This window comes from Zeugodacus cucurbitae, chromosome 6 (genome assembly GCF_028554725.1).
Source record: "Zeugodacus cucurbitae isolate PBARC_wt_2022May chromosome 6, idZeuCucr1.2, whole genome shotgun sequence".
NCBI lineage: Eukaryota > Metazoa > Arthropoda > Insecta > Diptera > Tephritidae > Zeugodacus > Zeugodacus cucurbitae.
Window position 1 is genome coordinate 7701313 of NC_071671.1, and position 16865 is coordinate 7718177.

General features: G+C 27.8%; 2 protein-coding genes across 10 annotated transcripts in view; one reads left to right on the forward strand and one right to left on the reverse strand.

The window, feature by feature from the left end:
- Window positions 1–4763: 4763 nt before the first annotated feature.
- The window catches only part of LOC105210344 (muscarinic acetylcholine receptor DM1), a 74298-nt gene continuing 62196 nt past the window's right edge, over window positions 4764–16865 (reverse strand). For 7 of the 9 annotated variants that reach the window (XM_054235152.1, XM_054235154.1, XM_054235153.1 and 4 more), the window contains 3 exons: window positions 5220–5408; window positions 5064–5134; window positions 4764–5002 (listed from right to left, as the gene is read on the reverse strand). The gene's annotated coding sequence lies outside the window, so the exon portion shown is untranslated. The remainder of the gene's footprint in view (window positions 5003–5063; window positions 5135–5219; window positions 5409–16865) is intronic. The other 2 variants (XM_054235160.1, XM_054235158.1) reach the window with 1 other exon arrangement.
- On the forward strand, window positions 6591–11299 carry LOC105210371 (uncharacterized). Its single transcript, XM_054235165.1, has 2 exons — window positions 6591–8513; window positions 10729–11299. Exons 1-2 carry the CDS (start codon window positions 8372–8374, stop codon window positions 11121–11123), a joined length of 537 nt encoding a protein of 178 aa, XP_054091140.1. The 5' UTR covers window positions 6591–8371; the 3' UTR covers window positions 11124–11299.

Here is a 16865-nt window from a genome sequence, read left to right on the forward strand (position 1 = left end):
CGTAAACGACAATTTGCATATAGGTGTATGTGTGTTTGTGCTTGTTGTTGCCTTTATTACGCATTATTAATTTGAAATTTGTGTATGCAAATGTTGTCGGCGGCATTCTACCCAAAATGGTAACACACAAAATTTTTCAAGCAATTTCTTTTTTCTTGTTTGTGTGTGTGTGGGTGGAGATGTGGAGCTGGTGCACAAACACACACATATCTACATATGATAATATATACAATATCACAATAAATGTCTGTTTGTCATATATAAATATAGCTGTAAATATGTTTGTACACTTGGGCGCCCACAATGCAAGACAGGTTAGCGCTACAAACACACACACACACATGTATAAATGTATGGCAGCATCAAATAACCAGCACTTGTATTGGCTGCTCGGCTGCCTGCCTCGCCTTGCGGCAGTTTCATCCAGATTTCACTCTCATTGACAAGTGTTTTGCAGACAGAAAAGGGCAATTGCAAGTTTCAAAGCTTGCAATTTTTGCTTTTTTATTTTTTGTGTTTGCTTTTGCTTTTGTTTTTTTTTTTGCGCTCCACTGCATTGCCTTAAAAGGTGTGTGTGTCGTTGATTTCATGGCTTTGCGCTTAACTTAATCTAATTAGTTAATTTTCAAATGGTTTTTACATATGAAACGCATGCACATGCATACACATGCGCATAACTGCTTATTAGCGTTTGTACAAACAAGCGACTTTCTCTTTTAGCGTATGAATTAATTAAATTTTTTTTGCAAAAAAAATATTTTTTTTTTATTTTGCAAATTTTATAATGATATAGTAGAGTGTTAAAAAATTCATTGAACTTAAAAAACATATGTCAAAATATTTCAAAAATTGTTACCAAAAATTTATTAAAATAATTTTTGTTTATTAAAGAAATGCAAAAAAAAAATATTATTAATAAAAAATTTAAAAATTATTTATTTTCATTAAATATTAAAAAAAAATTACACAGTTTTTTGTTTAATTTTTCTCTCATTTAATTAAAAAAAAAATAAAATATATATATTTTTTTATTTATATAATCACAATTTTTTCTTGTTTAGAAAATAATTTCAATATGATTTTTTTTTGTTTAAAAAACAAAAAAATATTTTATTTCGTTAAAAAACTCAAAATAATTTATTATTTATAAAAAATTGTAAAATTCTTTATTTTCATTAAATATTAAAAGGAGTCTAGAATATTAATCAAAAATTGTACACATTTTTTTTTAATTTTTGTCTCATTTAATTAAAAAAAATATATTTTTTTTGTTTATTTATATAATCACAATTTTTTCTTGTTAAAAAACTAATTTCAAAATATTTTATTCTTGTTTAGAAAAAATGTCTATATGAGTTTTTTTGTTTAAAAAAACAAAAAAATATTTTATTTCGTTAAAAAACTCAAAATAATTTTTTATTAATAAAAAAATTTAAAATTCTTTTTTTTCATTAAATATTAAAACAAAAGTGTTGAATATTAATCAAAAATTTTACAAATTTTTTTCTCATTTCATTAAAAAATAAATATATATAAAAAAATATATATAAAAAATATTATATATATTTTTTGTTTATTTATGTAATCACAATTTTTTCTTGTTAAGAAACTAATTTCAAAATATTTTATTCTTGTTTAGAAAAAATGTCTATATGAGTTTTTTTTGTTTAAAAAAGCAAAAAAATATTTTATTTCGTTAAAAAACTCAAAATAATTTGTTATTTAACTATAATTGAAAAGTACTTTATTTTATTAATAAAAAATTTTTAAATTCTTTATTTTCATTAAATATTAAAACAAAAGTGTTGAATATTAATCAAAAATTTTAAAAATTTTTTTCTCATTTAATTAAAAAATAAATATATATAAAAAAATATATATAAAAACTATTATATATATTTTTTGTTTATTTATATAATCACAATTTTTTCTTGTTAAGAAACAAATTTCAAAATATTTTATTCTTGTTTAGAAAAAAATTTCTATATAATCTTTTTTGTTTAAAAAAATTAAATTTTTTTTATCTCCTGAAAAAACTCAAAATAATTTATTATTTAATTGAAAAATACTTTATTTTCATTAAATATTAAAAAATTACAATTGTTAAATATTAAAAAATGGTAAACAGTTTTCTATTTTTTGTTATTTATTTCTTATTTAATATTGCAAAAATTAAAAATATATATATAAAGAATTAATATATATTTTTTTGTTTATTTATATAATCACAAAAAGGAAGAAAAGATAATATTATTAATATTCAACAATGTTTTATGTAATACTAACACTATTAAAAAATATATATTTTTTTTATTTATTTTAATAAAAAAAATTAAAAAATACAAATTTTAATGAAAAAAATAATATTTTAAATGTATTTAAAAAAAAATTTCAAACTATTATACATTAACGTATATGTAATTGGAAAAAAAATTATATGACTTAATGCTTGAAATGATTTTATTTATTTTTATGAAATTTGTATTCGCTTGAACTATATAAAGGGTGATTTTTTAAGAGCTTGATAACTTTTTAAAAAAAAAAAACGCATAAAATTTGCAAAATCTCATCGGTTCTTTATTTGAAACGTTAGATTGGTTCATGACATTTACTTTTTGAAGATAATTTCATTTAAATGTTGACCGCGGCTGCGTCTTAGGTGGTCCATTCGGAAAGTCCAATTTTGGGCAACTTTTTCGAGCATTTCGGCCGGAATAGCCCGAATTTCTTCGGAAATGTTGTCTTCCAAAGCTGGAATAGTTGCTGGCTTATTTCTGTAGACTTTAGACTTGACGTAGCCCCACAAAAAATAGTCTAAAGGCGTTAAATCGCATGATCTTGGTGGCCAACTTACGGGTCCATTTCTTGAGATGAATTGTTCTCCGAAGTTTTCCCTCAAAATGGCCATAGAATCGCGAGCTGTGTGGCATGTAGCGCCATCTTGTTGAAACCACATGTCAACCAAGTTCAGTTCTTCCATTTTTGGCAACAAAAAGTTTGTTAGCATCGAACGATAGCGATCGCCATTCACCGTAACGTTGCGTCCAACAGCATCTTTGAAAAAATACGGTCCAATGATTCCACCAGCGTACAAACCACACCAAACAGTGCATTTTTCGGGATGCATGGGCAGTTCTTGAACGGCTTCTGGTTGCTCTTCACCCCAAATGCGGCAATTTTGCTTATTTACGTAGCCATTCAACCAGAAATGAGCCTCATCGCTGAACAAAATTTGTCGATAAAAAAGCGGATTTTCACATTTCGAACCGAACACTGATTTTGGTAATAAAATTCAATGATTTGCAAGCGTTGCTCGTTAGTAAGTCTATTCATGATGAAATGTCAAAGCATACTGAGCATCTTTCTCTTTGACACCATGTCTGAAATCCCACGTGATCTGTCAAATACTAATGCATGAAAATCCTAACCTCAAAAAAATCACCCGTTACTAAATGTTTGTCAAGAACTGTTCGTTTTCGTTTTTCCTCAAATTGAGAAAATTAACTAAACAATTATTTATTTTTATTATTGGAAAAAAAAGACATTTATTAATTTTAGTATAATATATTTTATAGCACAGTTATTATAATGAAAATATTTTTAAATAAATATGTATATTTTTATTATTATTTATTTCCATTATATAAGTATTCATATTCTATTTTTGTGTTCACAAATATTTATTTACAATTCACAATTTTTTTATTTATTATTATTTTTAATTTATAATTTTTCTTCCACTTATTTATTTAAATATTTAATTTATTTTATTTCTAAAACTAAAATAAGTTAATTTGTATTTTAACTATATTTTATCACATTTTAATTTATATTCGAATTCATAATTATTTTTCTGCATAATTATATTTTCAAACCATTAGCTCTAAATTTTAACATATACAACTTCTTACAGCACTAAACCTGCTTCTAATACAAATTCTATAAATTATTACCTTCAAATTACCTTAATAAAAAATTTAAAAAAAAATTACTTAAAATATTTTTTTAACAAAAAATAACCTAACCCTACTAATATCATACAGAATATCAACAGGTCATAAATTAAACGGAAATTCAGTCAAAAGTAAGTATTTCGGGGGTCTTTATCCATGCAACGTATACAACAAATTTATTTGATTTCAAAAATTTATTTATTTTATTTAATGAATTTTCAAATCATATGCGAAAAATAAAATAATTTCATTAAAATTTCCCAAATCCATTAAAAATCTGTTATCATACCCCATTTGCACGTATTATGCACGCACACATGCATTCTGCCCATTTCACACACTCCTGCGCGCTGCATAGTCGACGTCGCTGTCCGCTGCGGGAAAAATAAAAATTTGCGCCGTGTGTCACATTTGTCGCTTTCTACCAGGCACCCATAATCGTGCAGGAGGCTGCTGTCGCAACAAAGTTGCCAGCCACATGTTGCTGGCATTTTGAGTGGCGGCTGAAAATCATGTTGCCAGATGGTTAGGTTAGTTTGTATGCACGATTTAATTAATACATTTTGGTTAAAAATCAGGCATAATTGTTTTAAATTTTTATAAAATAGTATAGTTTATGATATTTTGTATCGTAAACTACTTTTTATTTATTGATTTAATGCACTATTGCGTTTTAATCAACGTATTTAATTTTGCACTGCCTTATCGACCTGCGTTTTTACAGTGTGGCATCACCAGTTTTGTTGGCGCCGCTATACAAACAGCTGTTTAGCAAACAACAAAACAATAATAAACAAACTGAACAACCAATAGGAGCGCTTTTGGAGTTTATTGCAAACTTTTTATGTTAAAGTACAAAAAATACATTATTTTAAATAAATTAATCAATTTACAACAATTATTTATATCAACAATGAATGCTGCAAGTTATTAGATGAAGATTTGACCGCTACTATGTGAAATATTGGAGATGGAAGCTGCAACGTCCTGCAATTATGGCTGGATGATACATATCTAGAAACTGTGGTTTATGGTTGCAGTCCTGGCAACTAGAAGTACAAAATATATTAATTGATACATTTCTAAAGTGCTTAAGTCGTAAGGATTTACTTATCATGATTTATGAAGAACTGCATACGTTTTATGCTGACGTGTTGCTTCAATATCCAGCGCTGGAATATCTATAATAATAAAGAGTTAACCAATGCTTATGACGTGTATTACGCGCATGCAGAAATAAATAAAAAGTATATTTTCAAGGTGTACCACTGAGGATGATATAATTCGCCAGAGTTTTTGCGTCCATTCGTTCTTGGCTGACTCACTCTTCTCTTACCTCCTGTGCCAGTGCGCCTTGCGGTATGAAATGTTGAGGAACTATTACAGCAGTACTGCTAAAAATCTTGAATATTACACTCCAGCATGACTAAAAGTATGCGCAGGTGCCAACTCCAACTATAATATTACATAAAAATAATGTATTTTTTGTAAAACAAAAAATCAATTGTAAAAATAAATTAGTTAATTAACAAATAAACAAAGCTATAAATAAAATCTACGTAATTATGCTCTCATACACCTTATAATAGTAGCAATATTCTGCTTATATGATTTCTATTAATTTATATATGTAAAATCTTCTACTACACACATATCTGCGCGTACAAACGAAGGTGAAAGGTCATTGCAGTTCAAGTTTATTTCCTTCTGTCCAGTATAAACAATCATTATTATTAACAAACTAGTAAGTGTCAAGATTTTAGTCCAATACAAATGCTTGTTAGCGCAGGAAATGTTATTATTTGTATGTATCTCCTATATATAGTTGATTAAGGCATATACAAAAGCTTCAAAGCAATTGCCTAGTTAAGTGAAGCGTTTACTTAAGTGCTTTATAATAGATCACACACACTAGTATAGGTGAAAATGTTAATTGGAAAGGCGTTAGTTGATTAGCTAGGATGGGTAACCAAACATGCATACATACATATATAAGTTTATTATGTAAATGACAGCGATTTATATGCCTAATGATCATATAGGAGTGAATATTTTATGAACTTTTGTTATGAAAAAAAAAAATTTTTTTTGTTAAAAAAAATAAAGTATTGAAAAAATATATACAGTTGAACTTCCATAACTCGTAACAGCAAAAATCCACAAAAACACTTCAAGTTAGAGCGACTTTGAGTTAGGGAAGGTAATGTGTATGAAATTTGACTTCTATTGCCAATTCAAGAGTTCGAATTATGGAGAACTTCGTGTTATATGAGTTCGAGTTATGAAAGTTCTACTGTATTTAATAATATCTTACGAGGAAAATCTATGAAATTATTATTTTTATTTCCCGCAAACTTTGTAATACTTATGTCACATATATTATATATGAAAAAATGAAATTAATTAATTAATTCTTAATTGTCAAATAATTATTTTTATAATTTCACATTCTTTTTAATTATTTTTTATAATATTCTTTAATGATGCAATTAAATGCTTGCGGAAATTGTGTGAAAAATTACGTTTTGCTGCACGTGCCAAATATATTTATATACATATGTACATATGTATGTACAGTGGAACTTCTCTAACTCGAATCATCATAATCCACAAAAAAACTTCGAGTTATAGAATTTTCATTAAAAAATATAATTTTTCAAAAAGCAGCAAAATATGGATTTATACCCAGTTTTAATTATTTAATTCGTAAACAGTTTTATGTACATACGTTAAAACATGTATTCTGTAATTATGTTTGTTGTATTATGCTGTTGTTTGGATCTGGACGTATGTATGTATCCCAAGCCTTTGTTAGATGATTTGTGCAATCCATATATTTTTTGTTTGCCTCCGTACAATATAGAGGGACTCTTTTAAAATTCTGCCTCGATAGTAAAATTTTAAATTTTGTATTATGTCCCGACCAAAAAATGCGATTTATGGAAGGAAATTTGTATGAAAGTTGCACTCTATTGCCTCTTCAAGAGTTCGAGTTATGGAGAACTTCGAGTTAGGGAAGGAAATTTCTTTGAAATTTGGCTTCTCAACGCTATTGCCAATTCAAGTGTTCGAGTTATGGAGGTCTTCGAGTTATAGAAGTTCGAGTTATGGAAGTTCCACTGTATTTACAATAACAACAGCAAAAACTTGTACAATGATAAATATTTACTCAACACATTGTACGAGCGCCATATATGTAGACAATAAGTAATAAATATATAAATTATTAACATACATATAGCTCTAATATATATATAACATATGAATACATACATAGATATCAACATCAAATAACAAATGACCAATGGGCATGCATTACTGCACTGGCTTACTGTCAGTGTCATTCGGCGCAATTAACTTATATTCAACACGTAAACTAACATTTATCTAGCGCTGACGTTGATGCACACAGATACATATATGTACATTTTGGACAAGCATTCCGGCGTTTAGCCATATATTTATGAGTTGCGCGAATCCCGACTGTTTAGTCCTGTCCGAATGATTGAACCGGAAAGTGCCGATAGTGGCGCAAATTTCTTTTTATTGCTTTTGCTATTGTTGTTTGGCTTAGTGGACCGTAATGATAGTGTGGAAAGTCAGTAAAATAACGGTTGTTGTATACAAACAGACATATTAAATGCATGCATAAATGTATTAGAGGTGTGTGTGGTAGGTGGAATATACATGACAGTTAATGGCGCTAATACAGTGGGGAAAACCGCTCATACTTATATACAAAAGAGCAGTTATATATGTATATATGTCTGTATCTGTGCATACACATGCAATTTGAATATTTGCGAAATCCATAGATCTAACACAAACAGTCGGACATTGATTTTGTGTGGCTTTGTGGCCAACTAACTAACTCGCAATAGTCGCAAACCGCAAACTACAGACGACGACGACGACGACGACGAGAACGACAATGACAATGTCTGTTCAGCGGAAATCGAATCAAATACGACTTTGAAACTAAAGTAACAGGATGTCAGCTTGAAGTGCATGTAATGTGTGCGGTTCACTGCTGAAGGACATTATACGCGCATACACACACATACTAACATACAAACAGAGATATTTGTATGTGTATCTCACTCAGCTATAAGCCGTGTGTGTTTTGCATGTAACGACACTATTATGTGCATATTTAATCTGTAAGGAAATTGTCATAGTTTTGATTGCAATGGACACTCGATCAGAAATCGATTGACAGCGGGAAATTATACTTCGAATACATTTAAATGTGCATGCATATGTACACACATACAAACATTTCCACGATTCAGAGCGCAATTAGAATAGCAGTCCCATTAGTGTAAAAAACGTTTAGTGGCAACAAAAAAAGTAAAATAATATATTTGAAAAAAAAAAAAATAGAAAAAAAAACTAGTTTATAGTTAACGCCTGTGAATATGGGCTGCTCAACATCTGCGCCAGCCGTCAGCGAAGCAAACAAAGAAAGAACTTTGTCGGCTAACAAAGTGAGTGACAACAATACGGATTCAAAAACGAAAATGGCTGTTCAAGAGAATAATGGTGAAAAGGATAAATATCGTAAGTAAAATTTGTGAACACATACATACAAACATGTATGTATATAAAATTATACATAAAAAGAGCAAACTGAGCGTTATTTTTCAAAAGTTATTTAAAAATATTAAAAATATCTCGACATAAATTTATATAAAAAATACATAGAAAAATGTCCTTTAGTTCATTTTTCATAGTTTTTTTTTCGTTTCATTTAAATTTTTATTGAAAAATATTAAAAAATGTAGTTAGAATTAAGAGCAAAGCTACACAAATAAATTAACACAAGCCTACATACACATAAACCCCCAAATGAATGCATTTTTTGCTTTAGTTTGAAATTTATAGTTTAAAATTAATGCCTTTTCATAATTTAGATTTAAATAACATTTTTTTAAGGCAATAGTCTGTTTTAGAAGCCAAAAAAGCGTTTTTTTAGCAATTATTTTTGAAAGGGAAGGGAAGGGAAGGGAAGGGAAGGAAATGACTGCGGTAAACGGAATTTTAAGACGATAGTGTACTATATTTAAGGCTTAAAAAACAAAATTTATTATTGAAAAATATTGAAATTGTTTCAAAGTTGTAAGTATTCTTCTGGAGCGCCTGGAGTCTGCACTTGTAAATCGGTGCCGGGGATGGAGGTCGTGCGATGCATCTGAAACAGTCGAACCTAATTTTTTTTTTTAATTTTTATAAGTTCCTTTTCTTTATGAACTAAAAAATACCGAAGAAGTTATAAAATTCTAAATTCTTTCGAAGTTTGAAAAAAAATCACTTTTTTAAGAAAAAAATTCACTTTAAGTAGTTTAAATAATACTTTTGTCCAACTTTTTTAGTTCAAATATAAGATAATTTAATACTGAAGCTAGATGACTTTGGTTTTTTTCGATCGGAGATATCGGATCGCCAGCACTTGTGAAAATGAAAACTCGAGAAAACGCGCTTTAAAGGTCTGCCTGAGCATTCGCACCTGCTCGACGCTCGGCTACTAAAACTGCTCTAGCTTCGAAAATATGTCGAATTGGCCTCTGGAATTTTAAAGACATATTCTTGGGTAGTTTTGGAAGAGATTTAAAACAAAACAAAAAAATCGATTTTTTGAAGCCTGTAAAGCAGGCTACTGCCTTAACAAAACCTTTTTGAGGTTATTTTGGAAAAAAAGTACTTATGCTACTATGTTATTTAAAGTAAAAATTGATGAAAAATAACTAAAAATATTGATGTTTTAGAAAAAATATTTTTTAAAATTAAAATTAATAAAAATTGTTTAAGGTTAAATAAAAAAAATTCAGTTAAAAATGTTTAGAAACTTAAAATGCAGAACTTGGGTTAGTTTTATAAATTATTAATATCAGATATTTCAGAAAATTTTACTATTCTAGTGATATATAATAGTTAATAGTTAATTTAACTTTATTTTTAATTTATAATATTTTCTCTTACTGAGAAGTTAATGGGTTAGGGGTAGTCAGAAACTTGAAAAAATTAGATTTTTCAGTATTTTTTTTTAACTATTAAATGAATTATGTGATTTTGCAAAAGTAATATAATAATAATAATAATATATAATATTAAAAAAAGGTCCTTGCGGTTACACTCATAAGTCCTTGGAGATTCATCTAAACTCAATCGGATAAAAAAATTAGTTTTATAAAAAGTTAATCCTGGGTCTGGGCTTTTTTGTTTTTCAAAAATTAACAAAATGGCGGCCTCATGAAATTTTTTTCCACATAAAAGAAAAAACTTCGATCAGACCCAGGATTTTTATGTATTCTAAAAGCTGTATAAAATGCATTAAAATCTACTGAGCGATTAAAGGTTTAAAGTTTCACACTAGCGTTTTGGAGTGCCCGAGCGCTCTTTGTTATTTGTATATTTATAATTATCGGATCAACTTCAAATTTTCAGAGAATATTTTTAAGATTTTGATTTTATCTTTATTTATTCGATTTTATGAAAATCCTGACTACCGTAACCCATTAAATAGTCAGATACTCTCAAAAATTTAGGCCAGTTAAACATGCGTTTTAAAAAAATATAATTGATAATAATATACATAAAATTTATTAAAGAAATAATTTAAAAGTAAAACTTTGAATTTTGGAAAAATATTATTAAATTCGAAATATTTTTGAAGAATTATTAATTTTAGATTATTTTTCAAAAGAAAGTCATTTCTTAATTTTAGTTACAATAATATCTTTAATTATATCATAACCTTTTACGCAACTCCTTCCAGCCGCTTCCGAAGCCTACATAATACCGCTGAGTGACGATGTCGAGACGAAAGTCTACAACGCCGGTGCACAAGAAGCAAAAGATTTACTCGCGGCGACAGTGAAAAAGCAGCCACCCAAACGTATACAAGAATTGATGGAGCAAGCGGCGGATAATGAGACGGCCACAGTAAATCTGCAAGATTTAGAGGAGAAACTGGAAAAGGCCGAAGAGCGACGCAAAGAATATTTACAACAAAAAATTACAACAATACAAAAGACAACACAACAGCTGCTGACACGCAGCGGCAGCAAGGAGCTCCTAGACAAACTGGAGACCACACAAATTGTGGATGGTAAGGAAGGCGATGGAATTAGTAAGCCAGAGGGTGAAGGGGAGCAGGAGGAGAAGAAGTAAATATTTAAGGCTTAAATTTATTTCATATAACAAAATGCATATGCGTATACTAATAGGTAAAGTATTATATATGTAAAATAAAATAAATCGTTTTACGCCTAAAATGCTGCTTAAAAAAAATAAATAAAATATTAAATATGTAACAAAAATATTTTCCAAATTTTAATTAAATTAATAATGAATTATAATTAATTTTTTTTCAAAATATATATAAATTATAAAAATAACAACAAAAAAAAGAAGCAAACGTATGAAATAAAATATTAAAATAATTTAATTTAAAAAAAATTTGAAATTTAATTTTTTCTAATTTAAATTATTTTAATATAATGAATTATTATTGATTTTTTGTATGCTATTAATTATGAATATAACAACAATCGAAGCATAAAAATAAAATATTTAATGAATTTAAAAATTTTAATTAAATTAATAATACATTAAAATATTGAATAAAGTTCATAATATAATTTTAATTAAATTAATAATAAATTATAATTTTTTTTTCAAAATTATATTTATAAATTATAAAAATAACAACAAAAACAAGAAGCAAACGTATGAAATAAAATATTAAAATAATTTAAGTTAAAAAAAATTTGAAATTTAATTTTTTCTAATTTAAATTATTTTAATGAAAATAAAAATAATCAAGCAAAAAACAAAATATTTAATAAATTTAAATCAAATTATTAATAAATTAAAATATTAAATAAATTTAATAACATAATTTTAATAAAATTAATAATAAATTATAATTTTTTTTTCAAAATAAATATAAATTATAAAAATAACAACAAAAACATAAACAATAAACAACATGTAAAATAAAATATTAAAATAATTCGGTAAAAAAAATTTAGAATTTAATTTTTTCTAATTTAAATTATTTTAATGAAAATAAAAATAATCAAGCAAAAAACAAAATATTTAATAAATTTAAAAATTTAAATTAAATTAATAATAAATTAAAATATTTAATAAATTCCATAATATAATTTTAATTAAATTAATAATAAATAAATTGTTTTTCAAAATGAAAATAAATTATAAAAATAACAACAAAAACAAGAAGCAAACGTATAAAATAAAATATTAAAATAATTTAAGTTAAAAAAATTTGAAATTTAATTTTTCTAATTTAAATTATTTTAATGAAAATAAAAATAATCAAGCAAAAAACAAAATATTTAATAAATTCCATAATATAATTTTAATTAAATTAATAATAAATAAATTGTTTTTCAAAATGAAAATAAATTATAAAAATAACAACAAAAACAAGAAGCAAACGTATAAAATAAAATATTAAAATAATTTAAGTTAAAAAAATTTGAAATTTAATTTTTCTAATTTAAATTATTTTAATGAAAATAAAAATAATCAAGCAAAAAACAAAATATTTAATAAATTTAAATTAAATTATGAATAAATTAAAATATTAAATAAATTTAATAAAATAATTTTAATTAAATTAATTATAAATTATAATTTTTTGTTTGTTTTAAAATTAATATAAATTATAAAAATAACAACAAAAACAACAAACAAACGTAAAAAAAAGCCTTTAAAAAATTTCAAAAAATATTTTCTGAAATTTAAATTATGTTATTAATACTTTATTTTTTTTCAAAATAATTACAAAAAAAAACAACAAACAAACGCAGAAATCAAATAAAATGGCAACAAAAAATATGCTCTAAAAGCAAAATGAGACCACACTCATCGGTATATTTTCAATTTTTGAACTTTTATTTGAACATTTAGATCTTGAAGTTTACGCGTTTTTTGTTTTTGTTTTTGTTTTTCTGTTTGCTTCAAACTATGTATTTACAGTATTAATACTATAACCATTGATCGCCAACTGTGTTTTGCTTAAGTTACTTTCCTATTTTTATTTTGCGAATTTCTGCGTGTCTTTCCATTTTAATACATATATAGTGTGTGTGTGTGTAAATATTTTTCATTTAGCAACGCACACATACACATCTACATAGTTCGTACATACATATAGCTAGCAAATTTGCCTTAAACGCTATTGATCATTGCCATTTTGCAACTTAAATTTAATGCATTTTCCATTGTGTTTGCCGTTTATTTGCATATATTTTTTGTAGTGTGTTGTTGTTGTTGTTGTTGTTGTCTTTGTAGTCATTTTGCAATAGTTTACAGTTTATTTATTTTTGCTCTTCATTGCAATAATAAAGTTCTGTGGTGGGATTGAATATACGAGTATTTGTTGCTATAAGTAACATTGTTGTTGTTGTTGTTATTATTATTTTAATTTTTCTTTACGTTTTAAATATAAAGTACTCTGACTTAACTTTTATAAACGCTCACTGAAATGTATTAATTCATTTGAGTTGGTTTGTTTGTATGTGTGTGTAAGCGCTTAACTGTTAAGTGTTGTGTATTAGCATTTGCCTTATTGTGTCTGTTGTAGTTCACATTTTTTTTGTTTTGTATGTATTAGGAAACTTAATTAATGCATTAACAATTATATAATGTAGTTTATAAATAAAACAGTTATTATATAATATAACGGTGTTATTGTATCACTTGCATAAATTGTTTGCATTTAACAAGAAATTCATATAATTTTCCCTTAATTTGTACAAATATATTATTTGTTTATATATCATTTAAAAATATTTTTTTTTTGCAAAAAAATTTATAAAAAAAAATGTTAGGTTATGCAAACATACATATTTATTATTAATATTTGTATTTTCAAAAAATAAAAAATGTATCTTAAAACAAGTAAGGAGTTCGGGTGCAACCGAACATTTTATACTCTCGCAATTTATTTATTTAATATTATATAATACAGAATTTGACCAACATATTCGTCATATATATTGCATAAAGTCCATTAAAAGTTGGAAACCATAATATTAGGTTAGAAGCACCGAGGTCCTCATGTTCGATATATGGGACCTTGAAAATCGATTTTTTGAACGAGGCTGCCACACTATAAATGCAGTATTTATGCAAAGTTCTGCACCGATATCTTCACTAGTGCTTACTTTATATATTGTAAAGTAAACGATTCAGATCGTCTTCAAAGTTCTGGTATATAGGAAGTTGGCGTGGTTGTGAACCGATTTGGCCTATTTTCACAACATATAATTGGGATGCAAGGGAAATATTACAAACCGAATTTCATTGAAATTGGTGAAATAGTTTCCCATAAGTAGCCAGAACCACGTCCATTTAAAATTTTGTATACCATTTTGAGTACAGCTCTTCAGTACCTTTTTTATAATTAAATTTAAGGTTTCTGTTGGTTTTCCTTACTGAATTAAAGCATTTTTAGTAGTTTTCAACGTAACCTTTGTATGGGAGGTGGGCGTGGTTATAATCCGATTTCCTCCATTTTTGGACTATATGAGGAAATGCCTGAAAAAAACGACTCCTGAGAGTTTCGTTAATATAGCAATAGTACTTTACGGGGTTACGATCACTTTCCAAAAAAAAATTACATTCAAATATGCCCCTTCATAGTGCGATCCTTTGTACCAAATTTTATTTCCATAGCTTTATTTATGGCTTAGTCATTTAACTTTACGGGTCAAAACTAGACAAACGAGTTGGAGGTGGGGTATTCTCAGAAAAACTAAGTACCAGAATCGCCTTCCGGCTACCGGATCATTGCAGTGTGTTCAAAGCAGAAATCACTGCAATTAAAGAAAGCCTTCTCGTTCTGTCAAAAAAGGTGTTAGCGACCAGACAAATATTCATATTTTCGGATAGTCAAGCGGCTTTAAAATCATTAAAGTCTCATAGAATATCTTCTAAGATAGTGAAAGAATGCTTGGATTTATTATTAACAATGACGTCATATTTCACGATACACCTACAATGGGCCCCAGGACATAGTGACATCCCTGGGAACTGTGTGGCAGATGAACTAGCCAGATTGAGCCCCACACTGCAGTTGGAGGCCGATAAAGAGGCAATCTATATACCTCTGGCAATCTGCAAATACTTAATCGATAAACATGCAGTAGATATGGCTGAATCACCAGGGAAACAAGTAACGACTTGTTCCGTAAGCAGACAAACGTGGCCAGAGTGGAATAAGAGCCGTACTTGTCGCTTATTGAAATTTAAGAGGAATGACACAAGAACCCCTGTAGAGGTGTTAACGGGACACTATCTCATTGGGAGACACGACAGCAGACTGGGGCTACCTTTCAATGATTACTGCAGGAGCTGCCAAGAAGAAGAAGAAGAAGAAACGATTACACACCTTCTTTGTGGATGCAAGGCTCTGTACAGAAATATAATCGCAACTATTGGACGCGGTTTTCTCGAGGATGTGGGCGAAGTTGCTCATGTCAAATTGTGTGAACTTTTTCACTTTGTCAGGACCACAGGGTGGTTCAATGATAACTCGATAGTGTGAGGGATCTCAGTCCCAGTGGTATCACAATGGACCTCCCAAAGGCCTAGGTGCGTCATATGACAGCCACTTAACTTAACCTAACCTAACCTATTTAACTTTATGTGTTTTCGGTTTTCGCCATTTTGTGGGCGTGGCAGTGGTCCGAAACAAGTGTGTCAAGTTTCATTAAGATATCTTAATTTTTACTCAAGTTACAGCTTGCACAGTCGGACGGACGGACGGACAGACAGATAGACATTCGGATTTGAACTTCACTCTTCACCCTGATCACTTTGGTATATATAACCCTAAATCTAACTCGTTTAGTTTTGTGTGTTACAAACAACCGTTATGTGAACAAAACTAATACTCTGTTAGCAACTTTGCTGCGAGAGTATAAAAATCGCAAAAAAATATATTTTCAAATAATTTAATAAAATTTAACTTAATATAAGTTTGTTTGTATATATGTACGTATGTTTTGCGGTTTTCATATGCATTGTTGGTCCCGTTTTTTCTATACATATTTATTAATAACAGTTTTAGAATTCTGCAAGGCAAGGTTTTGGGACTAATACTCGTTATACACATATACTAATTCGCATTAATTACTCGTCTATACATACATATTATATTATATCTTTGTAGTATGTAAGTATATATAGTATATGTACTATGTCTTTGTAAACTTAACAGTTTTTTAAATCACAAATAAAGTGTCTTTGGTACATACAATTTGTTTGTGTGTGTTTTTTCTGCACAGTTTTATATTCGTTGTTTAGGAACATTACACAAGAAGCTTGGTGAAAGAGAAAAATATGAGAAATTAATTAATAAAAAATAAAAATAGAAACTTGTATTCCCATAAGTAGGACTACGTCGAAAATTAGTTGGAGAATCTATCCTACTAGGTCGAACTAATATAAAAAGGCGTAATATTTCGATTCGATCACTGGAAAATAACTCTGAAGAACCTAGTAAACCAACATAACAACAATATGATCATTTTCCTTGTCCGCTCTCTTTCTAAAATATATAAAATTTAACGAACGAGAAAGAACTTTTGGGTTGAGAAATTCCGACCTGTTATAGAGCGAAGCGCTGACGCCTTTAATAAGGACTCTGAGAAACTCGTTCACATGACAGTCGGTTCTGGAACGTACCCGGATTTTTCTCCGGTCAATGATTGACAAACCGGCCGCATTTCTCAAAACTATTTTGGGAATGTTTTATGCCGCTGCAACAATAATAACAAAGACCTCAAGAATCCATAACCATCTCAGGTTCATACTTTTTTTGCGGTTGGAATGCATAGAGAAGTAGGAATGAAAAATGTATATAAAATATAGATTAGC